Genomic DNA, 26263 nt, shown 5'->3' on the forward strand with positions numbered 1-26263 from the left:
GCAGCCCCCAGCATTTTAACCACTGTCATCTAACCATGCAGAGAGGGATGGTGGTGTTACCAACAACCACTAGCACTTTGTCGAATTCTGGGCTCTTAATGGTTGCTAGCACCAGTAGTTGCAAACCTGGGGCATCAATAAGAAAAGGGTAGTGTAGTGTAACACAGGGTGTGTCTCATTTACTATATCCATGAAATGGGAAAAATCTTACCCTGCAGGAGTGTGGTGAGGCTGATGTATGCTAAGTGCTCCAAGCTTGTTGGATGAAAGATGCCACCGAAAATTAAAAAACATTAAGAACCCAATTGCACTTTGTAAGACTAGGAATGTCAGCCTCAACCTCTTGCCCAAATTCCTTGATTAAATTAAATTCGCCATACTTAAATCCAATCCTCTTCTTTCATTTGGATACATGATTAGGTATGCAGAGTGCAGAAGAGTAGAGTGGTAGTTTTACAGCACTATGTTTCACCAGAGACTTATGCTGTAATTTTTAATTTACAGTAAGGCACCCAGAGCACTGGATGGGCACATATAAGATATATTTTGAAAATCTGAAGAAATCAAATAAAATTAGTCATAGGAGAATGGATTTTTTTGCATATTACTTCTGATCCGAACAGATCCTGCCTCCTCCACAACTCATGACTGCTGAGCCCCAAATGTAGCAGTCTTGGTGCAGTTTCACTGTGTGGTGGGGAGGAAAGGGGTAAGAGTCTGGGACACTGTACAGGGGGTCCTATCTCATACGCTGCAAAGCTGTGCTCCACAAGGTCTTTCTGCACCCAAGTGTAAAGATGTGAAGGAGTGTTTTAGAATGATTCCTGAATACAGCAGGGATAATGGATACATTGGTTCCATGAAGGGAGTTGCAGGGGCCAATGTAGCACTAAAGTTTCAGTACCAGCTATAGAGCACTATGCACTGTAATCCATTGGACAAGGATTCCTTTCACTTTCCATCCTGGCTACTGCAGAACTCTCCAGTACACATCTTAGTTTATAGACTCTAGGACTGGAAGGAACCTCGAGAGGTCATCTAGTCCAGTCCCCTGCCCTCATGGCAGGACCAAAGACTGTCTAGACCATCCCTGATAGACATTTATCTAACCTACTCTTAAATATCTCCAGAGACGGAGATTCCACAACCTCCCTAGGCAATTTATTCCAGTGTTTAACTACCCTGACAGTTAGGAACATTTTCCTAATGTCCAACCTAAATCTCCCTTGCTGCAGTTTAAGCCCATTGCTTCTTGTTCTATCATTAGAGGCTAAGGTGAACAAGTTTTCTCCCTCCTCCTGATGACACCCTTTTAGATACCTGAAAACTGCTATCATGTCCCCTCTCAGTCTTCTCTTTTCCAAACTAAATAAACCCAATTCTTTCAGCCTTCCTTCATAGGTCATGTTCTCAAGACCTTTAATCATTCTTGTTGCTCTTCTCTGGACCCTCTCCAATTTCTCCACATCTTTCTTGAAATGCGGTGCCCAGAACTGGACACAATACTCCAGTTGAGGCCTAACCAGCGCAGAGTAGAGCGGAAGAATGACTTCTCGTGTCTTGTTTACAACACACCTGTTAATGCATCCCAGAATCACGTTTGCTTTTTTTGCAACAGTATCACACTGTTGACTCATATTTAGCTTGTGGTCCACTATGACCCCTAGATCTCTTTCTGCCATACTCCTTCCTAGACAGTCTCTTCCCATTCTGTATGTGTGAAACTGATTGTTCCTTCCTAAGTGGAGCACTTTGCATTTGTCTTTATTGAACTTCATCCGGTTTACCTCAGACCATTTCTCCAATTTGTCCAGATCATTTTGAATTTTGACCCTGTCCTCCAAAGCAGTTGCAATCCCTCCCAGTTTGGTATCGTCCGCAAACTTAATAAGCGTACTTTCTATGCCAACATCTAAGTCGTTGATGAAGATATTGAACAGAGCCGGTCCCCAAACAGACCCCTGCGGAACCCCACTTGTTATACCTTTCCAGCAGGATTGGGAGCCATTAATAACTACTCTCCGAGTACGGTGATCCAGCCAGTGATGCATCCACCTTATAGTAGCCCCATCTAAATTGTATTTGCCTAGTTTATCGATAAGGATATCATGCGAGATAGTTACCTGAGTGGTGTGCTAAGATTAGGATTTGTCACATGCCTTGTACAATGGATTAAGATAAATCTGAAGGAAAAGTGATGTGTGTGAAATAGCATTAAATTAACAGAAAATATACTGATTATGGAGACATCTAGAGTCAGAGGCCAGAATCTTTCAAGATGAGAATAAGACTGGAAAGGATTCTTTTTAAGGGGGGGGATATAAAAGCACCGCATACAATAATTAAAGGTTCTGCTTTTTTATCACTAGAAATGCTTCCCTGCCCTGGAAGAGTATGACTGGAGAAGTAGTGAAATGATGCCACAAGAACGAGAAGTATGAAAGAAACTGATGGGCAGAGAAGGGATGTTTATCCAGGCTGTTTAAGTCTAGCTTTTGTTTGTGGGAACACATTTAATTTTTATGACTCCAACATTTTGGATAATGAAAGTAATTGCTAAAGGCTTAACACCCCACATCATTTCTATTAAAGTACCAACACATACATCTTCTCAGGCCTGCCAATTAGTCTGAGCAAAACCAATACATTCCTGGTATTTCTAATTTTAAAAGCCCAATCAGGCTGTCTTTATATCTCAGGAAAGAAAAATAATGGCATGAGCCCAATTTTTAAGTTATCTTTAGGATACCACCAGGATTTTAATGGAGAAATGTGAGAAGCTACTATCTTAATTTATTCTGCTAAGGAACAATAAGACAAAAACTAATAGGTTTCAGACACTTACACAAAAAAGAGTGCCACAGGATCGTGCTTCCTTCCCACCCCCAAGCTCTACCTTTGCTCTTCCTGAACAGACATTAAATTTAGCTATTGCTGCAAATTTAAGCTACCAAGTATGTATTCAGAAACTGAATGGGACAATAAGTTATTACAGGAGAGGATTTCTCAGGTTCCATTCACCCTTCAAAGTAAAGAAACTGATGTCATGCTAAAAGTGGTAGTCATTTCACCACAGGACAAATAAAAAATACAAAAACAGAGGGGAGTACAACTGCAAATGACTTATTAAATGCAGTAAGATGCCAAGCTCTGAAGCTTTTTTGGCTTCAAAGAGCAAGTTATTAATTTTTAATAAGAGTAACAGCATGTTCTACATAGGCTTTACTTTTAATAAAATTTCAAAAAAGGATATGACCAAGGAGAAAACTATAGCCAGACTTTTAATGAACACACTGATCTATAATCATTCGTAGCAGCTTTTATTTATTTCAAATAGGTAAAATGGGTCAATCCACTGAACAGCTCTTTGGAATAGGCTTCCCTCCATGTCAGTAATTTACATGTTTAAATGCTTGTTCACAATCCATTTCCCAAAATGCATTAATATCTTACAGATTAAGGCCACAAAGCAAGTTTGGCACTAAGATTTTTCTTTTTAAAAGTATTAGAAAGTCAGAAGACAAGTGGATGACCAAAGAACTTGTAACATTTAGTCAGGTAAATGTTTGGTGCAGACTCACTTTAAGCCACTTAGAACAGAAGAATTCAGAATAGCGACTGTGTCCTTAGCTCACTCATCTACTGTACCCAGGTCCTACAGCACTAGTACTAGTAACCTCTCAATCACAATTCTCAGAAAACACTTGAAAAAACCTTAAATGGACCCTTACCTATCTGTGATATATGGGAATCACCCCACTCCTGAAATGTACCCACTTCTGGGAAGGAACAGAGCTGTTTAACAGCACACAAAAACTACCCACCAGCTGAGGACAGAAGTGCACAAAATCATGTCATAAAAACATAAAAATTAGATATGGAAGAGATGTGTGTGCACGCGCGTTTTCCTGGCTAGCTTTAAACGGATTAAGTTATGGAGCTTCCACTATTGCCTTTGGGAGACTCTCTCTGAAGCTACTAGATCTCACAGTTTAGCAGCTTTCCTTATACAGTATTCAACTTAAATTCTCTCATATCATTTCCCTAGTTAATTAATATTAGACGTCATACACACACACACACACACACAGACTTCAGTGGTTGCTTAGCCAAGCTATACACCTCTCTCAAATTTTCCTGTGACTTTACAAAATAGAGAGGTCAGAGAAGAGCAAGGGGCTGGAGGTAAATATCTTTGTGGTAATGAGTTTGAGAGAAAAGAACATACTTCACCAGACAGTCAGATCAGAACCACACAGATCTGATTTACCTATTGTACGTAAGTTACAAATCAACAGTAGGTGCATGCTCCTGACATATTTTGCAGTAGGATGGTTCTGTAAAAGTTTGAGAGCAGACTACCCTTAAGTTAGTCCTTTTAAAAATGAAAGTAACAGGAGGACATGGTGGCCGCTAAGTCAGAAGAGTGTTAGTTGAGTAACATGCCACTTCACTTAGAACACCACTTCCTACTTTCTCTCCGTTACTTCTTGCCTGGGCAGTTAACCGCTGTTCTTCGAGGTGGTTTGCGTACATACATATTCCACCTGTACATGCATGCACACAAGTGGGAGACTTTTGCCATTAGTACCACTAGTCAGCACTCGCACCCCTGTGAATATTCGCCCACCTCCTTCTCCATTCCTTCAAACTATTGTATATAATGTCCAAACCAGCAGGGAAGGTGGAAGGGTCATGGAATATATATGTGCACAATACATCTGGAACAACAAGCATTACTGTAAAGATAAATAATCATTTGTTCTCTGAGTGATTGTGCACATATAAATTCCACTGCAGGTGACTCATCAGCAGCTCCCTTACAGATGGAGGGACTTCAGATCATCTAAACAAAGATTCTAACACTGACATGCCAAAGCTGGCATTGTCACAGGAAACCTGAGTGATAGAAAAATGAGTGGTATAATAAGGTATGCACAGACAAATACATTGCTGCCTTGCAGCTATTGGGACATTGGTCAGAAAGGCTGACAGTGGACTGAGCCCTTGTGGAGTGAGCTGTTATTTTTGGTGGAGGAGGGGTTTTAGCAAAATTGTAGCAGAGTTTAATGCAAACAGAAATCCAATCTGAGACTTGCTGAGTTGAAACTGATTGACCCTCAACTCTCTCAGCAAAGACTATAAAAATGTGAGGAAAATCCTGAAGGACCAAGTGCAGTCCAAGTAGAATGTCAAAGCTCTATGAACATCCAAAGTAGGAAGTGTTTCTTCAGTTTTAGAAGGTGTTTTTTCAAAAAGACCTAAGCAAATGAATATATTGATTCAGGGGTAAAGCTTACACTATCTTAGGCATAAAGTTAGGGTCTGGCCTAAGGGAAACTTAGTCTTTATGGAAAACTGTGAAAGGAGGATCAGCCAGGACAGCTTGAAGTTGTGAAAATCCTCCTAGCAGAAGTGATTGCCACCAGAAAAGCCATCTTCATAGACAATAGCCATAGGCTTGAAAGGGAGTCATCTGAGTTTGGAGAGGACTAGATTGAGATCAGATATGGGTACAGGATCAGATACAGGAAGGTAAACATTAAGCAGACCTTTCAAGAATTGGGAAATGAGAGGATGAGAGAAAATGGAAAACTCATGTACCGGCAGATGTAGTGCAGAAATAGAAGCCAGGGGCACTCACTGAAAGGCCTGATGATTTCAGGTGCAACAGATAGTTCAGTTCACGTGTAACTTCCAAAAGAAGGTGCAGTAAGTGTTGATACTGTGCCCAAACTGAAAATCTCTCACTTTGCTGCATACAGGGTTTTAATGGATTTTTCTCTGCTGCTCAACAAGATGGGCTGTACCCTTTGGGAGCACAGTTTCTCATTGGTATTCAACCAGAGATCATTCATGTCATAAGGTGGAGAGATTTGAAGTTAGGATATAGAGACTTGCCCTGGTTCTGAGACAGAAGATCCTCAACTAGTGGTAAAAGTTATCTATGACTAGACAGAAAGCTGATGCAGATCTGTGAATCAATATAGTCTTGGCCATGCTGGGTGCAATAAATATTAATGATGCTTTGTCTCACTTCAGCTTCGGAAGTACCCTCAGAATCAGAGGAACTGGAAGAAATGCATAGAGAAGATGATTGGACCATGCAAAAAGAAAGGCATCTGTGATGGAGTCCAGACTGCAGCTTGCCTTGGAGCAACATCTTGGTGCATTTGCTGTTCAGGTTGGTCACAAACAAGTCTATTACTGAGTACCCCGCAGCAGTGGAAAATCTGGAGAACATCATCATTCATGACTGACCACTTGTGCTGGTCTATGAGGGAATCTGAAAGTGTGAAATGCAGTCCTTCAGGGAAATGCTGATAAATGCATAAATTCCACAGGAGAATAGACTCTTGGCACGGTTGAGGCAATTTTTCACCTTCCTGCTTCTTCTGAGAGAACATGGCAGCGGTTTTGTCTATAAGAACTTGTACCACCTGGTTCTCTATGGTGGACAAACATCTCGCAGGCCCAATGAATAGCTCAGAGCACTAGCATGTTTATGTGAAGTGAAACTTCCTGGAGCAACCAAAGAGCTTGTGTCTGGACTTGACTGAGGTGGGCTCCCCAGTCTTCGATTGGTGTATCTTAACAGACGCTTAGTTGGTTCAAGGGATAAAAATGGAACTTGTTTCATTGGAGCAAGCAGGAAGGGGCAAGATGGCCTCAGAGGTGCCAACGGTAACCAATTACAATTATCCCTTCCTTAGTCCAATTTGAAAGTGACTTAGGGCAATAAATCTGAGACTGTGCAGAACTTAACTGTGTAAATAGTCAAATAGTCTCCCTTCTCAACGCAGCCAACTGTTCAGCAGGGAGCTGGAAATTGCAGGAATAATGATCCACGTAGAGATTTTTTTGATAGAAGTGATCTACTTGGACTACCCAATGGTTTGAGAACAGCAGCAGTTTCTTGGCGTGTTTCCCATTCATGTTGCTGAATGGAGAGTGTGGGAAGAGATTTTACATATTCTGGCAGTATGCTTACTCAGTTTCAGATGACCAGCCACCTGTAGCCATCTTTTAGATAGCTGTTGGGTCTTACAATTATTTTGTAAGTGTCTACTACTGAATGCCCAACTCTCAAGATGTCACGTCTTCTGATTTTAGATGTTTGTTTTCAAGCTGCTCATCATTCCATAAAGAAACTGGTATTGGATTGGTTTATTTTTAATTCCCTTACCAACAATGGTCATCTCTCATTTTCTCACTGAAACGGAAGCTGCTTTTGCCAAGAAAGCTACTGTTTCATTACAGACTTTGCAGGCAGATGTTAGGTTGCCCCAATGATATTAACACTTTGCTCTCAATGGCATGGAAGCCAGTCTGCCCTCATTCACAATATGTAACTCAGGCAAAAAAAAGTGAGGGCAAGAAGAACGTTTGGAGGGAGGAGTGAAGGGAATATTGTGTCCACAGGAGGCTATCATGGTGCAAGGAGGGGAAATGTGACAGGTAGGATGCTGTGAGAGAAGGGTCTGGCAGATGGAAAAGGATGTCTGATAATAAGGGAAGGATAGAATGGCAGCTTTGTCACTTCAGATTAGGGAGAGACAAGCAAAGAGCTTTCTGGGCTATAGATATGGAAACCAACAGAATGAATGAGAATACACACATCGTTTAACTGGAATGAGGGTTTCACATCAATGATTAAAATAAGTCATTTTTCACTTTCATGATTAAGCCAATCTCCTGATTTTTTGGGTCTGATGCCTGACTTTCGAGCGCCAAGCCTTGGCAATACTGTACACTACCTAGCACCCACTCTTTTTACATGTATCATCTTTACAAAGAAGATCATCATCATGATGTTCCTATTATGCCTCTGGCATTTAAGGCAGTGACAAGGCTCCTCCACTCCTGTCTGTTTTTGGCAAATCTTTCAATGGTTGTGTCCCAGGTTTTTCAGCTCAGCTTCCATAGTTCACCATGTTGTTTTTGGGCAACCTCGTTTTTGCTTGCCTTCAGGTGTTCATCTTATTGCTACTCTGATGATGGAATCAGTTTCCATCCAAAGCACATGACCTATCCATCTCCAATACCTCCTGGCAATGATAGTGCTCAGATCCTCTTGGCTGCACTGTGTCAATAGATCTTGGTTTGAGATTGTGCTGGGCCAGATATGGAGGATTTTTCTGAGGCAGGTTGTATGGAATGAAGACAGTTTGGACATGTCATACTCTCATTCCCCAGCATTCTGCACTATAAAGTAGTGTTGAAGTATGCAGCTCTGATAAGTCTTGAGTTTGGTTTTGGTGTTGTATTTTGATGATTTCCAGATTGTATTTAAGCTCCTGAAGGTGTTCCTGGCTATACTGATTTTGTTCCAGATGTCCTGGCTTGTTCCACGATCCTGACAGATAGTGCTGCCCAACTATGTGAACGTTTCTACATTGGTGAGAACATAATCCTCTATCTGTACTAGTAATGGTGAAGTAATATTAAAGGTCATGATATCGGTCTTATTTTCAGTCCAATTTGCTGGCTGAATGCATAGATTCATAGATTCTAGGACTGGAAGGGACCTCGAGAGGTCATCGAGTCCAGTCTCCTGCCCTCATGGCAGGACCAAAGACTGTCTAGACCATCCCTGATAGACATTTATCTAACCTACTCTTAAATATCTCCAGAGACGGAGATTCCACCCTCCTAGGCAATTTATTCAGTGTTTAATTACCTGGCATTAGGAACTTTTCCTAAGTCTAACCTAAATCTCCTTGCTGCAGTTTAAGCCCATTGCTTTGTTCTATCCTCAGAGGCTAGGTGAACAAGTTTTTCTCCCTCCTCCTGATGACATCCCTTTTAGATACCTGAAAACTGCTATCATGTCCTCTCAGTCTTCTCTTTTCCAAACTAAACAAACCAGTTCTTCAGCCTTCCTTCATAGGTCATGTTCTCAAGACCTTTAATCATTCTTGTTGCTCTTCTCTGGACCCTCTCTAGTTTCTCCACATCTTTCTTGAAATGCGGTGCGCAGAACTGGACACGATACTCCAGTTGAGGCCTAACCAGCGCAGAGTAGAGCAGAAGAATGACTTCTCGTGTCTTGTTTACAACACACCTGTTCATTGAGTCAAGTTGTTTTTTTCTTGTATATGGTGTTGGGTATGTGATAGGACAGCAACATCAGCAGCAAAGTCCAGGTCTTCAAGGGATGAGAAGAGTGCCCATTTAATGCCTCTTGGCATGTCTTCTGTTGTACGCTGCATTACCCAGTCAATGGCAATGTTGAAGAGGATTGCAGACATGACACAACCCTGACGTACTCCTGTTTTTACTTCAAAACTGAGCTCACTGTGACCAACGCTGCATGTAAAGTTGAAATAGGAGCTTTTCATGGCGTTGGTTATATGGAAAGCAATTCCATACGCCTGCAGAATGCACCATAGGCTGCTCCTGCGAATGCTATCAAAAGCTCTCTCAAAGTCTATGAAATTTATGTAGAAGATACATAGATACAAAGAAGATAAACCTAGACAATAGGTGAAGATTAATCTTCCATGCATTGTAAAAAAAATCAAAAAAATCTCATAAATAGTCTTGTATCCTATGTTACCTGTCCCAATACAGTATAACTGCTCTCCCAAAGAAACAAGTGACTTGTTTGAGTTTTTAAAAAAAACGTGCCTTTGACAAATTAAATTACATTAGTTATATTTTTGAATAGAGTGTATTCTCTAAAAGGTACCTTTTTAATAAATCAATAAATAAAATGTAACAGAATAGAAATATAGTTAATATTGCCAAGAAATAAATATTTATTTTTCCATCAGGCATTTTAATGAAAATTTACAACTCTTAAAATTGTTTAAGAGCAAAAATATTGGGGGTGTGGTGATTTGGGAATATAAGAAAACATGAGAAAAGTATATTAAACAACATTTACTTTAGCAGAACAATTCTAATGTACTGTACCATAACTTGATTATGATTATTTTATAAAAACAGGAAAAGTTTACAGGAACATACATTAAACCACATCAATGAGCACTACTGAAAGCAAAAAAATTGCAGGAGACAGGTACTAATCAAATAATCAATGTGCAGGAAACAACTACATCATCCCACTTTAAAAGTGAAAAAGAATGTTGCAATTTGATTTACTTCAATACACAAATAAAATTGACAGCTACATCATAACTGCAATTTGAGTTAGTTATAAACTATATACTTGATTTCTGCAATGGGAAACTTTCATTATTCCACTTCACAGACCCAAGAGAAGAACAAAAGTGTAATCCAGGAACACACAGGAAATTATGTTAGTTCTATGTTGTCAATTCCTTGGAGAATAACCAGCTGTATTCAGCGAGGAATCTGTTTTCCTGTCAAACTAACAACTGTTAATTGTGTGCTCCCTATATTTTGAAACAAAAACTACATTTTTTAAAAGAAAAAAGATTTTGGGCATGTTGCAAAAATGAAAATCCATCCCCTTGGGTAGTTTCTACATGGATTCCAAGATTTTTGCAATACTTTGTTAAAATATAATTAACTCTGTTCTCAAAACCGATACAAAATCTGTACAGTGATATTTTTAGTGTCATATGTTAATAGCTGCAGCGAAGAAGAAAGGCAAGATGTATGCACTCTTAATTGGCTTTAAATGTGTACATCTGGCTTTTCAAAAAATAGAGATGGACAGAAATGGCCTCTAAAACCACTTATGCCAGCTGGACAAACGAATGCAGCGCAAGTTTCCATTCACTCATACAGTTGGCAGAATTACCTCCAAATTCCATCAGAATGTATGGTAGGTTGTGCCACCTGTTATAAGTATAAAACTTACTACTTTCATGAAGTGTTTTCTGTTCTGTCAGAATACCCCATGAAGACTGCATTAAAAGTACAAGTTAGTCCTTTCAAAGTAAACTAATTTAGTTTACCAAGTCAAAACTACCATACACACCTCAAGTTAAAAAAGACCCACTTCTTACTATGCGTCATCCTCTATATGATCTCTCCCACAATTAGCATTTTTGTCATCTTTAAGCTTTTATTAAAATACTATACCTCCATGTTGCTACCACTGAAACTAAACATGCAAACTAGTACATTTTTGCTGTGTTTAGTAAGAAATCCAGTTTAGTTAACTACTGGGACAGAATCTATCCCCTTTTCAAAAAATCGGGTCTGTCATGTTGTTTTATCATCAATGTTGCTTGAAACTTCTCCAGGAGCTCTTTGCTCAATTTTAGTTCAAATGAGATTGATAACCAAATGAACATACCAAGCATATCATTTTGTTTTACAAATTCCTGTATCACAAACCCAGTAGAGTGTGTCTAGTTTACATAAACTGTTGATATTACTAAGAATTGAAGTGGAATGTTTGATGTCATTTGTATATTTTTATTCTGAATGCTCTTTCAACTCATGGCTATTGCATAGCAGTGCTGGTGTCAAACTCTGGGATTAAATGAAAAAAGTCTGGGCATGTTGTGGGTTCAAAAAGAGTTTCCTTCACTCAGGTGATTAACACGTCTTTGTTTCTGTGCCTCACAATAAAATCAATTATGCTAAAGAAGTTCTCTTTTTAAAATACCCTTACAACACATATGAGATAGTCACATTGAGAATAAATGTAACAACCTGAAAGTGTTTAACTCAGGAAAAACAGATGCTGTGGTAAATAGGACCAATAAATCAATCAAATGTACCATTACAGTGTTGAGCCCAAGGTGTCAAATGTGATTTCAGTTCTCTTGTCTTAGTTTACCGCTGTCTAAATGGCATGCTGTAGACTTCACTTATTTGCTGAGATTTGAATCTACTTCAGTTATGACATGCTACACTGTATTAAATATTAGATTCATATGCACTGCCTGTAAATTCTTAATAAGGTAGCTGCCTGCACACTGTCAGTTAAGTGCTCAACTGGCTATCTGTAATCAATTAAAATTGATAGTTAAATTCTTTTAATCTTTATTACAGTAAATGGAATGCATGGCATTTTTATTATACTTTTTGTATGCTAGGATGGAAAACTCAAAATTATATTTCCCAACACTTTCTGCTATTTTATTTAATGAAAAGATACCCCACACCATAAAAATGAGACCAATACCATGGTAAATTTCCCTTTCTTATACAACATCTTAGTCATGGAGTAAGTTTATTGCAGTTCATGTTTCTCTGACTTAAGGCCAGAATCATTCTGGTGGCAGGTTGTTTGATTTATACAGAAACCTTATATGCCAAGATGCACAGATATAAGTAAAAACATTTGATTGAACCTCATTGCACAGTGAGCTATCCCATTTATCATTTTGAACAAGTTACATAATGGTACCTAAGGTTTAGTTCACAAATTACTAGAACAATTACTAGAAATTACAAGAACAAACTAATTTTGAAGAGCACACAATGGATACTATTTCTCTTCCAGTTTTCTGCTTCTTCAATAGAGTCCAAAAGTCTCATTCTAACAATATTGCCGATGGAGACTACTTTGACTCTCAACTTCCTATACGGGCATCGGTTAAGGCTGAGAGACTGTACCATGGGCATGCTGCACTGACCTGCAGTTGTAGATTTTGAACCCCCTCGGGATAGGTCGATGTGCTGTTCAATTGGAGAAAAATTCAGCGTACTACCATCTTTAAATGTTAGAACAGAGATGTGATGAAGAAAGAGGGACACAGATAGAGTGATACCAGAAGGATAATGCAGATGTAGTTGTATTTACTCTTTAGCCCTCTACATTGTTTGAGCACATTTTGGAACGGCAGAATTGAAAAACCAAAGCACAAGAGAATAAGAACAAAATGCATCCTCTCAGGACCAGCTAGTTAAGATAAACAGTATTTCTACTAGGAAAGCCTATTCAGGTATTCAAGTAGCTGAAATTCTAGTGAAGGACTTAAGGAAGGAAAAATAAATGAAGTACAACTGTTAATTTAATATTTTAATTCCCTTTTTATGTATCATTGGTGGGACATGTTCCCAATCTAGCAGACTTCTAACAGAAGCTAAAGTTAGTACCAAGACATCAGTCTCCATTATGCAAGTACACAAAGAATACCTATTGTTTTTTTTTTTTTGTCAGTTCCTTAAAGGAGATGGGCAACTTTCTATTAATTGGGGGCAGGGAGGAAGCTACTTACTCAGGTCAAGAACATCATCTGTTTTTATTAGATCCTCCTCCCTTGTCAATGGCAACTGAGTTTCTGGCTCATCTCGCAAATGCAGTGACAGTGAACGGAGCATGAAGAAAACTCTGATTGCCTAAAGACATTAAAAACATGTTAAATTATTCCATATTAGACTAAAGATAAAGATGCTTCTCCCTCTCTCCCTCTCTCCGCACAATAAAATAAGTGCTTAAAGATTTGTATAAAAATACATCTACGTTTAAGATCACTGACTATATTGTAGTGCAGTATGTCAACTGTTTAAATTGAGAAAGCACATTAGTGTGCTAGTTTGTCAACAAAACTCAAACAGGGCAGAACTACACACTGTGGCTTTTCCATCCTGTGAAATCAGCAGAGAACACACAGTGAAGGTGTACCTCTCTGATCATAAGGCAGGTGATAGTTTAAACTATGTGGACCAATTTGAACTATCCTTTCTGTTTAAGGGGGAAGAGTTTTTATTCATTTATTTGTTAATTAAAGACAGGACTAGTAGTATAGTTAGCAGTACTATGGGCTCTCGCTTGGGAGGCCCAAATCCTCTAGAGTACTTTTTGACCAGGAATATTGTAGTGATGATACCCTCACAACCGCTGGGGAGACATGAATGAAAGGAGGGGAAGGGAACAGTCAACACACTCAAGTGTCATGTTAGATGGTAGCTTGACATCTTCAGAGGAACTGAAGGGAAAGAAGGTTTCAAGTGTACTACAGCTGATTTGATGGGTGGAGTGTCATTCTTCAATGTAAAATGAAAGCTCTGTCGTGATTGGAATGAGAAGGCCTAAGCATGGCTTGTACAGCTAACTAGCCTGAATATCACTAACCCCAGGGTCAGAGAAGGGGGGGAGGGAGAATTTACACATGTGCAAGAAACAACTTGGTGTGAATCACATTCAGATTGGTTGTGTACTTAATGTGTTTATTACAAAGACAAGGTAGGACCAACACAGCTACAACACCACTGCATACAACAATGTATTTATTATATAGCAGATACAATGGACTTACCTTATTTTGCTATTTTATTGTATTATGTTTCAGAAAGAATACACCACATTTTTTTACATGGAGTTTAATAAGTCTTAATGTTTAATAAAAGTTGTTATATATTTTAATGTTTGTTCAATGATTTTATAGACATACCAATTAATGTTTTATTAGAAAGGCCTGTGCTGTTTTTACCCACTCCAAAAACTGAAAACCTAAAATATAAAACAAGTGCTCAATTTGGTAGTAGGAGTAAGTTTTTGTTAAACAGCTGTACACAGGAGGGATGTATTTCCAGGAACATACACATGAAAAACCAATTAAGAGCTTATATTTCACTCTCTTTTCTGCAGCTACCATTTAATATTAAAAACAGTGACAGACCAGAGCTGCAGTGAAAATTAAAGCCATCTGTAAAAAGTTTGCACAGCCTAAAGTTCTGGACAACCACCACCACCCTCCATCCTTCATTCCCCATTATGGCTTCGTTTATTGAATCTGTGCTCAAGGATGCTATAAATACATGCTTACGAGGGGAACCTATTTTAACTGTTATTTATGGACAGCACACAGCACACTTTGATCAGAAATAGCCTAATGGAAAATCTAAAGAATGCATTCGTAACACATCAAGCGAATGGCAAGGGTTTTTTTTGTTTTGTTTTTTTTAGGTTTCCTAAGTGTAAAGCAAAGAGCCGTTTTTCTGACACTAATCAAATGAGGGGAAGAAACCAATACCGAACACGGGACAAAGAGTTACAAAGTGTGTCATGCTTGACTTTCTTTCACCACCAGAAGCATCGCTTTAGAGGAAATTCAGAAGCCTTAGAGTAGACTGGTGATATTTTAAAATATCATCAGGGGCAAGTGATTCAGATCTCCTTGTCACCCACTGACCAAATGCCATGCAGCAGAGGAGAACAAATTGGCCCAAAATAAGGTAATGTGTGTCTGTGGATTGGTGACTATGAAGAAGCTCACAAGTAGTTACCGGTGACCTACACACAACTCAGCAAATGAGAGATTACTACATACTTGGAAGGCAGGCGATGGCTAGTCACAAAAAGGGAGGTGCTACAAACAGCTGCTCTAAGCTACATATTCCCATTACACTGTCTAGGAACATGTACAGCAAGATGTTAGTAAAGCAGCAACTTCTGTCCCACAGCTTTTACTCTCTTCAAAGTAAGAAATAGCGTACTTATGTAGCTTCAAGCTAAAGGAACAGTCTCGTACAGGAATCGCAAGCTTATGAACAAATTCCCATTTTGACTTTGAGATGCTAAGGATTTTGTTGGTTTGGATAAAATATTTATCTAGGTCTTTCTTGGACATTTCTGCTCTAGATTTTTCCTTCTGCCAGGGACAACAGCTCCTTCGCCCACACATTTGGTATTCAGAGCAACCACTATAGTGAAGGTGGTGCTATGAAAAGGATATGACATTCCAGCTCTCTCAGTTAGCTCCCACAGCCTTTTCAGGTCCAAAGTTGTAATTAGGGCTCTGAGGAAGAGGGAAATTGAGCAGGGACACAGTCCAATTTGAAGAACTGATTACAGATGAGTCCTCTTTTTTTCTTCACGGATCCAGTGACCTAGTTAACAGTGTTTTATGGAATGTGAATATAACCACAGGATGCAGCACTGCATATTTCTTCAGTTGGGACAGGACAGACATACTATGTGGAGTGTGACCTAAACCCCGCTCAGAGCAGAACAAATGTTTATTTGCAGCTTTCTATACCAGACCTAACCCATTCTGATAAACATGGCAATATAAATTGCTTTTCCCTTATTACTACTATCCCCAAATGAAAAAAAAAGTGTTTTGGTGATTTTCTAAATTCCTTGGTCCTATTTGAATAGAAAACGAATGCCCTTTTTGCATCAAGAGTAAGCAGTTTTGCCTCACTTGGCTGTGAATGAAGTCTGGGAACAAATACTGGTAAGTTAATGGATTTATTGAGATGAAGTTCTGTTGCCTCTTTGGAAAGTAGTTTAGGATGAGGATGGAGAACTATTTTCTCTTCGTGAAGGACAGTAAAGGGTTGGTTAGCCAAGTGGGCCTTTAATGCATTTACTCTTGCAATACATGTGATTGCTATAATTAAGGCTGTTTGGATTTAATGGTTAAAAAAGAAAATGTTGCACTATGTCACATAATCCCTCCTTTGACATAATGCTAATTTGAGATCCCCCCTTAGAGTTGGCTCTGACTTGGAAGTAAATGTTCATTAGTTCTTTCATTAATCTCTTAACAGTGTCGTGTGAAGAGAGTCTAGTGTGTGGCTGTTTACAGGAAGTAGCATTCTACTCATTCCTATCTGGGGGACTACTCAACTGCTGCAGGGCATGGTGCATACGGGACCACTAGATGTCCTTGGAGCCTAAAAGGATGCCTGCCTGCCTGCTCCCTGGCTCACAATTCCCATTTGAGTACTTCAGGAGACTCAATACCTCTTACCATGGTCAGTAAGTCAGTAGCCATTTTGAACATGGAAAGCAATTTCTCACTTATCCTCATAATCCCACAAGGGTGCAGCTGGCTGAACTATATTACTGTGATAACATATTATGAGCTAAATGAATAAGCAATGATAGAAACAGTATATTCATAATATTCTTGGAAATATCTGCTGTTTCACTTTTTCTTCACAGATAGAAGCAGGCACCAGCAATTACACATACATGCAAAGAGATCTAAAGCACAAGTACTTATGAAATAGAAAAGTGCTGATCTCCATAACAACAATGAGGAGTCTGGTGGCACCTTAAGGACTAACAGATTTATTTGGGCATAAGCTTTCGTGAGTAAAACATCACTTCTTCAGATGCATGGAGTGAAAGTTACAGATACAGGCGTAGATATAGAGGCACATGAATAGAAGGGAGTTACCTTATAACTGGAGAACCAGTGTTGACAAGGGCAATTCAGTCAGGGTGGGTGCTCCACTTCCAATAATATTGACATTTTCATTAATTAAGAGGGAAAATTGCGTTTGTAGTGAGCCAGCCACTCCCAGTTTCTATTCAAGCTAAAATTAACGGTATTAAGTTTGCAAAAGAATTTTAGTTCTGTAGTTTCTCTTTGAAGTCTGTTTTTGAAGTTTTTTTGTTGAAAGATGGCTACTTTAAATCTGTTATTGAATGTCCAGGGACATTGAAGTGTTTGCCTACTAGCTTTTGTATATTACCATTCCTGATCTCTGATTTGTGTTCATTTACATAGAGACTGTCTGGTTTTGCCAACGTACATGGCAGAGGGGCATTGCTGGCATGTGATGGCATAAATCACATTAGTAGATGTGCAGATGAATGAGCCCCTGATGGTGTGGCTGATGTGGTTGAGTCCTCTGATGAGGTCCCTAGAGTAGATATGGGGACAGAGTAGGCAATGGGGTTTGTTATAGGAATTGGTTCCTGGGTTAGTGTTTCTGTGGTGTGGTGTGTAGTTGCTGGTGAGTATTTGCTTGAGGTTGGGGGGCTGTGTGTAAGCGAGGACTGGCCTGCCTCCTAAGGTCTGTGAGAGTGAAGGATCATTTTCCAGGATAGGTTGTAGATCGCTGATGATGTACTGGAGAGGTTTTAGCTGAGGACTATACATGATAGACAGTGGTATTCTGTTATTTTCCTTGTTGGGTCTGTCTTGTAGTGGGTGACTTCTGGGTACCCCTCTCACTCTGTCAATCTGTTTCTTCATTTCCCCAGGTGGATATTGTGGTTTTAAGAATGCTTGATAAAGATCTTGTAGGTGTGTGTCTCTGTCTGAGGGATTGGAGCAAATGTGGTTGTATTTTAGGGCTTGGCTGTAGACAATGGATCATGTGATGTGTTCTGGATGGAAGCTGGAGGCATGTAGGTAAGTATAGCGGTCAGCAGATTTCCAGTATAGGGTAGTGTTTGTGTGACCATCATTTATTTGCACAGTAGTGTCCAGGAAGTGGATCTCTTGTGAGGACTATCCAGGCTGAGGTTGATGACAAGGTGAAAATTGTTGAAATCCAGGTGGAATTCAAGGGCCTCCTTCCCGTGTGTCCATATGATGAAGATGTCATAAATGTAGCACAAGCAGAGGAGGGGCACTAGGGGACGAGAGCTGAGGAAGTGTTATTCTGAGTCAGCCATAAAAATGTTGGCATATCGTGGGGCCATGCGGATACCCATAGCAGTGCTGCTGACTTGAAGGTATAAGTTGTCCCCAAATCTGAAATGGTTGTGGGTGAGGACAGTCACACAACTCAGCCACCAGGTGTGCCTTGGCCTCATCAGGGATATAGTTCCTGACAGCTTGTAGTCCATCCTTGTTTGAAATATTAGTGTAAAGAGCTTTTACATCCATGGTGGCCAGGATGAACACATTTTATAGTGGCAAGGCCAGCAGGCATAGTACTGCACTCTAAATACCAAAGGGAATGAAATTTCCAGTTATGATTCTTAAAGGGAAAGAATCATTTAAGAACTAAGAACTTCCATACTGGTTCAGATCATAGTCCATCTTGCCTAATATCCTGTCTCTGACAGTGGCCTATATCAAAGTTTCAAGGGAAGTGTACAGAACAGGGCAATTATGGAATGGTCCATCCCCCGTCGTCCAGTCCCAGCTTCTGGCAGTGAGACGTTTAGGAACACCCAGAACATGGGGTTGCGTCCCTGTCCGTCTTGGCTAATAGCCATTGATGGATCTATCCTCTATGAACTTATCAAGCTCTTTTTTAACCCCAGTTATACTTTTGGCCATCACAACATCCCATGGCAATGAGTTTCACAGGTTAGTTGTGTGAAAAGATACCTCTTGGCTGTATTAAATCTGCTGCCTATTAATTTCCTCAGTGCCTCTGGTTCTGGTATTGTGCAAAAGAGTAAACAACGCAACGCTTCTGTATTAGTTTTTTCCACACCATTCAAGATTTTATAGACCTCTATCATCCTATCCCCCTTTAGTTGTCTTTTCTGAACAACCCTGATATTTTTGGTCTCTTCTCATATGGAAGCCATTCAGTACTCTTGATCATCGTTTGTTATCCTTGTCTGAAACTTTTCCAATTCCATTATATCCTTTTTGAGATGGGGCAACCATAATTAGACAGAGTATTCAAAGGGTGGGAGCACCACCAATTTATATAGTGACATGATATTTTTCTATCCCTCTCCTAATAGTTCCTAACACACTGCTAGCCTTTTTGACTGCTGTTGTAAATTGAGTGGAAGTTTTCAGAGATATTTCCATGATGATTCCAAGATCTTTCCTGACTGATTCAGCCTTCCCTCTATGCTCAAAACACAAGGCAGTATCAACATCTTCTTATTTCTTCCTATATAAAACACACTCAAAATCTGGTCTTTCCTTGTCCTTAGCACCAAAATTAACTCAGGCTCTTATCTCACATCCTGACTACCTCAAACTTATCTCCTCAATCCCATTTAAAATGTTGCTAAGACCACCTTCCTGGCCAGGATTTCCTGTTGAGTCAATTAACTGACTTTTTCCTCTGCAACCAATACATGATGCTTCTCCTTACCTTCAAGGTGCTTCACAATTTAACCTCTCATCACTGCTCTAATACTACTACATGGTAGTTGGTTTTTTCCATCACTGTTGTCAAAAATGCCAGCCTTTATTGTTTGCTTCTCCAATAAGCACCCTCTGTGTCAATTAAAATTTGGGAACCCAATACACTACCCTCATTTAAATCCCTGCTTAAGACTTACTTGTACTACAATGCCTGCAGAACACTGCCAGGTGATAATGTTAACAAATGCAACCTAAAATTACTGCTACCAATATAATTAGCCTTCTTCATTAATAGGAAAAACCTTATACCTACAAATGGTGTGCACTGTTGTGAAAAAATATGTTTGGATTACTCTCTCCCCTACTCCCACCCGACTCTGTTCTGTTTTATCCAATGGTTACTTCTTGCCAAACTAAGATTATGTCTTTGGGGCAGAAAAAGTATTTTGCTACATCTATACGTCTAGAAAAATGGAGCTAGGTTGGGGCTTCTGGTTGGTGCTTCATGCTGCTACTGAAGGGTGAATTAGACAGTGAAGCAAACTTTTGACTTTGGTACAGGATTAAAAACTACAAGTATGGTTAACATCATGAGATCAGGAAACGAAAACTTACACAGTCTCTCATTCCAAGCTTCTGGCAAACAGAGGCTAGGGACACTAACCCTGCTCATCCTGGCTAATAGCCATTGATGGACCTATCCTCCATGATCTTATCTAGTTCTTTTTTTGAACCCTGTTATAGTCTTGGTCTTCACAACAATCCTCTGGCAAGATGGACTGTGTGTTGTGTGAAAAAATATTTCCTTTTGTTTGTTTTAAACCTGCTGCCTTTTAATTTCATTTGGTGACCACTAGTTCTCGTATTAGGAGGAGTAAATAATTCCCTATTTACTTTCTCCACACAAGTCATGATTTTATAGACTTATCATATCCCCCCTTAGTCATCTCTTTTCCAAACTGAAGAGTCCCACTCTTATTAATCGCTCCTCATATGGAAGCCGTTTCAGACCCCTAATAATTTTTGTTGCCCTTTTCTGAACCTTTTCCAAATAAAATAGAGAAAACTCCATTGCCCAAATACAAATTAGAGTTACCATATACAAGAAATACTGTAGAGAAAACATTTCTGTAATGGATGGGCTATGAACTAGATGACCTAACTGGGTCTTTTCCCATCTTTAGTTTTGATTCTATGATGCAATTTCCAGTATATTGGCCAAAAATACCTTAAGAGTTCATTACTACATGGATAAAAGTCATAAGTTTAGCTGTTTAATCAATGTTCTGTGTTGACATAACATTTTTCCCATGGAAGGTGCAGACAGTTGCCTATTTAGGGAAAAAGTCTTAAGTGTCGTTTCACCAAAGGATTTAAGAAAAGTAGGCTCACTCACTCTTCGTGTTCTTTCCACATCTCCACATGGCAGCCTCTTCACAAAATCAATACCAGTTAGTGGTGTCCCCGTTGGTGGGAGCAGAATGGAGGCATCCATCATCAAGTACTCCACATTCATGGGCTTACTCTATGAAAATAATTCCACACTCAGCATACATTACAGCAATAAAAGAGTTTGCAAATTCACTTTCAAATGCAACTTACCACTTCTAACAAACCCCAGAAGCAGCATACATGATATTTTCAGGATTCTTGATATGGTGTGTGCACATAGTGTGATGGGGCAAGGCCAGATGGCTACAGTAAAGTAGTGAGGAACAGGTATGTTAGCCCCAGGCTAAACAAATCCCTGGTACCATGGTAACCAAATGGCAGTTGCTCCAGGTTAATCAAGACACCTGGGACCAATTAAGATCCTTCTAGAAGGCAGTGGAGATAGCTACATTGATTGGGATACCTGAAACTAATCAAGGGCTGGCTGGAACTAGTTAAAAGCCTCCCAGTTAATCAGTGAGGTGCGCATGTGAGGGGCTGGGGACAAGAGGCGCGAGGAACTGAGAGCGAGAGGGTGTGCTGCTGGACGACTGAGGAGTACAAGCGTTATCAGACACCAGGAGGAAGGGCCTGTGGTGAGGATAAAGAAGGTGTTTGGAGGAGTCCATGGGGAAGTAGCCCAGGGAGTTGTCGCTGTCATGCAGCTGTTACAGGAGGCATTATAGATAGCTGCAATCCACAGGGCCGTGGGCTGGAACCAGGAGCAGAGGGTGGGCCTGGGTTCCTCCGAAACCTCCCAACTCCTGATCAGACACAGGAGGAGTTGACCCAGACTATGGGTTCCACCAGATGGGAAGATCAGTGAGGTGAGCAAATCCGCCAATAAGTGCGGGACCCACCAAGGTAGAGGAGGAACTTTGTCACAATAGATATAGATATAAAATTTAAGCCAAATATACTTTATGTCAATATTTGCTCATCAAGGTAAAGCCTGGTTTTTTTCCCTAAAAGTGGACCAAATAAATAAAATCCCAAACTTCTTATGAATTTATTGATGTACTGCAGTGCACCCAAAAAAGGAAAGAGCATTACAGTGCATATAAAACAGGATGTTAATACGTATTTCTAACATTTTAAATCTAAAGTTTGCCTACAGAGTACATATTTTTTCAAATGGTATTCCAAAGGAAAGGGGAAAGTAGGATGGCAGACAACTGAAGCCTACTCTTGTTATGATGATGTTCCTCCAGATGCTGCAAAATAAAACAGCTGAAACAGATAAGTATCTAGGCACTGCAATCTCAAACTAGTGTTTGCCACAAACAAAGGTTCTGTATGCAGGTCCCCATGGCCTGCTAATTGGGGGAGGAGGAGAAAAAGAAAAGAAACAAGACTTCTCAGCATCATACACCTTTTGAAGAAATTCCTTAGGTATTTAAAATGTTGCATAACTCAGTTAAAACTGTTTTAGTGAATAAGAAATTTGGTGGATATTAATCTGCAAGATTAAGATAGAACAAACAACATGGAAGTCTAAATTAATGATAATACTATTGTGAATGCATAACTACAAGAAATGAACAGCTTTGAGATAAGGTGAACGAGCTATCCTAAAGATAAAATCACATTCAGGAACAAAGTTGATCAGATTTCTTACTGATAAAGGTGAATGAGTTCAAAAATTAAGCTAATATTTCAAAGTACGGTTCTACCCTGGAAAAGTAAAAATGCAGATATGGCACCATCTGATTCAGATCTGCTGATGCTGATGAAATACAACTTTTTACTCCTTGGCCCTGCAGAGACAGCAGTGAGCGAGCTGGTTTCCACCCCTCCTGCTTCAACAGAATTATTCACTATGAACAAATCATATACCTTTGTGCAACACTGTTAAAGGCAACAGAGATGCACAGATGTCATGGAGTACTTCATTTTACCTAAAGAGCCTCTGTTACAATGACTGCGCTTGAAGGAGAGAATGAATCTTGACTTCTCATCTTCTAATGTAAATCAGAAACAACTCTAGTTAAGTTAATAGATTTACATCAGTCTAATGTTGGCATAAGGTGGGAGAAGAATCTGGTTCGTAGATCTCAGAATGCATTTGGAGAACTGCTAGAGAACAACTTTCATCTCATAGCAATGGACTCAGTTCCAAGTAGAGAGGCAATACACATGGAACCATCCAGCACTAGTTTTTCAGGCACTTTTCAGAATAGAACCACACCAACGTTCAGTGAAAGCTACATAATACTCAAAGATTGGAGGAAACATTTCAGAATATTTCCAACCTCCCCACTTTGAGAAGACTCACGAGGTTCCACCCAATATTAAAATATTTTTTTTGTAATATACAAACTGTAGGTTGTACACTTTAATATGAGACTTAATTGTTAATTGTTGTGCCTCCTGATATTATCTAACAGGACAAAATATTTGTGACACTAGCAGTCTGACAACCCAAGGTCAGAGACACCCAAACATTGTTTTGAGACATCATGTCTATAGGTTAAATATTAAATTTCTGCAAAATCAGGGACTGTTCACTGGCCAGCATTATGATTATAGCAATGTCAACTGCCACTAGAATCATTGCTCAGAAAAATCAGTTTTAATTAAAACTGTCTAAACTTGAGTTGAGAAGGTATAAATCATGAAGAGATTATTACACAGGATGTTATGCTGCTGGAAGTGACATCTTTCAAATATGATGTAAAATCCAGGCCCTGCTGTTAGCTGTCAGGAAGATTCCATTCCCCATTGCATGAGAGAAGCGGTGTTTACCCAAACTGAGATCTAGGATGGTAACCAGGGTTATTACACTCTACATAATTCAGAGGTAAAGAGGATTTTTTTCTACTTGATTAGTGTTTCGGCATGCTGTTAAACAGATACTACACTTCTCAGGGGATTAAGTGATCTCTATGCTTTTTATAGAATTTTTTGTGTGGAATTTTTAGATAAAAAGGCTCTATATAAATGTAGGCATGCTCCTCTGAGCAAAAAAAACACATGCTTTTTTATTATTCCAGTCCTATAAATAAAATCCTTGGTATTTTATGAAGTTTTACATCAGTTTTCTATTTTAACCTCTATTTTCTAATTACTTACTGTCATACTCCTGTATTCATCTTCAAACATATCCAGAAAAACCTCTTCTCCCTTAAAAAAACCCAAGATATTATTTCTCCATGTATAAACATGTACATTATTGATCCTGGGTCATGGTTGAGATGCCATTTGTTTTTCATTACACACATTTCTCATAAGTCACCAGTAAATTAAAGTAAAAAGAAATCTTGCATCATTGTTCAGCACTCAACATACTTTTAAGAACTTGCCAAAATAGGAACATTTCATGTCTGTTCATTGTTTTGGGATATTTGACAGTAATTTATTGTTAGAAGTTAAAGTGTCAGATTGAATGTTTCAGTTCTCTCATTATTTGTTTACAATGCACCAAAAGAAGTGAAATGCTGTAAACATCTCACTTAAATATGGGAGAAAATAAAATATTTAAGATGTTGAGAATAAATATGAGCCATTCCAAAGATCACTGCTGAGCAAGAAGTGTCATTAATAACCATGTGTCTCCCTAACGCTGACAGAGTCCCTGATGTACTCCAATGAGGTTTAAGTTTCAGGTTCCGTTCCATTAATAAGTAGCAGAACCATGTAATAAACTACAATCATATACCTGATAGCTTAGTGAGTAGAGTGCAAGCAAGTTATGTCTAAGACAAAATTGTTACTAACCTGTTCTGTAACTGTTTTTCTTCAAGATGTGTTGCACATGTCCATTCCACTTTATGTGTGTGCACAAGCAGTGCATCAGAGCTGAAGATTTTTTCTCTTAGCAGTACTCAGGATGACACGTGAACCTTTTGCATGCTTGTGTTACCAGCTAATGGTATAAAAGGTGGAGCTCTCCCCAACACACCCTCAGTTCCTTCTTACCACATACATTCCAATGTAGAGTGGAAAAGGGGTGGGTTGTGGAATGGACAAGAAGAACGGAGAAGAACCAGTAGTAGGCCTACCTCCTGCATGATTGAAGAATCTGGCACCGAGAATCTAGCACCAAGAGACAGAGCAAAACTCTAGCTGCTGCACAAGTCTCAGGTGTTGTCGGCACTGAGACACTTCCTTGGCCCAGCAGTTGCTGCACCACAAGTGTCAGCACCACAGTAAGAACTGGCCTCAACGACCCAAAAGCCAGTGCCAGAGTCAATGATTCTTACAGAGATATAGCAGAGGTCGGTACCAGAGTGTGTTGTCTACCTGCCATATCTGCTACTCTGAGGATAAATGACAACAGGGATCTCAATCTCATGCCAGAATCAGATCTTCCAGTATTAGAGGAACGGTGTCCACCGGATCTCATGTGTTTTTTCCTCAGCACCAGAGAAGGGGATTGGTGCCTTACCTTTGATGATGATCTTTCAGGGGTAAAATGAGACTGCCCGGAGGAGCACATACAGCAGACATGGATGTACTTAGCACCTGCACCAAGTAGGAAGGCTCCAAAGATGGATGCAAGACAGCCTCCATAAAAGCATGGCACAGTCTCATCTCCCTGTCCTTTTTTTGTATGCAGCTTGAAGTCTTTACAGATCTGGCAGTGGGTCTTGAATGTGGCCCTCACCCAGACACTTCAGGCACCTGGAACGAGGGTCACTCACTGACAGAAACATCTTGCCACCAGCATAGGGCTTAAAACCAGAGGACCAAAGGCATGGCTTGGTACTGAATGGCAACATCTAACCACTAAGAGGGACTCAATGCCAGAAAACCAAGAAAAAGAAAGAAAACCTAGACAGACACACACTACAACTATACATAAAGATACAGAAAAAAACACTGACATTTGGGGAAGACTTGAGTAAACAAGTCAACATGCTCTGACAATTAAAGGAACTGAAGGGGTCAGGGGTAGCTCTGTCCTTTATATCATCAGTCAGTAGCATGAGCATAATAAAGATGCATGTGTCACCACAGTAGACACCACTAAGGAAAAACCATCTCCAGCTCTGGTGGACTGCACGTGCACATGCACGAAGTTGAGCGGACATGTGCAGTCATGAAGAATAAGCAATCTGCGACGCCCATTTTTTTTTTCCAGTAAAGAAAACCAACCAGTATTATGATTCTGTTTCAAAAGGCAGAATTCCTCCCTTACTTGAAAAAGTTAAGCTGCCGTGACAGCAACAGAGACACAAGGTGGGTGAGCA

The 26263-nt window shown here is 39.7% G+C and overlaps 1 protein-coding gene across 9 annotated transcripts in view; it reads right to left on the reverse strand.

Moving 5' to 3' along the window:
• The window catches only part of CLEC16A (C-type lectin domain containing 16A), a 183146-nt gene that overhangs the window by 85489 nt on the left and 71394 nt on the right, over positions 1 to 26263 (reverse strand). For 8 of the 9 annotated variants that reach the window (XM_075069277.1, XM_075069280.1, XM_032779628.2 and 5 more), the window contains exons 16-18: positions 24144 to 24194; positions 21037 to 21165; positions 13110 to 13230 (exon numbers count right to left, since the gene is read on the reverse strand). In XM_075069277.1, coding sequence (XP_074925378.1) covers positions 13110 to 13230; positions 21037 to 21165; positions 24144 to 24194 — 301 coding nt within the window. The remainder of the gene's footprint in view (positions 1 to 13109; positions 13231 to 21036; positions 21166 to 24143; positions 24195 to 26263) is intronic. The other variant, XM_075069279.1, reaches the window with a different exon arrangement.

The sequence above is a fragment of the Chelonoidis abingdonii genome, chromosome 9 (assembly GCF_003597395.2).
Source record: "Chelonoidis abingdonii isolate Lonesome George chromosome 9, CheloAbing_2.0, whole genome shotgun sequence".
Classification (NCBI taxonomy): domain Eukaryota; kingdom Metazoa; phylum Chordata; order Testudines; family Testudinidae; genus Chelonoidis; species Chelonoidis abingdonii.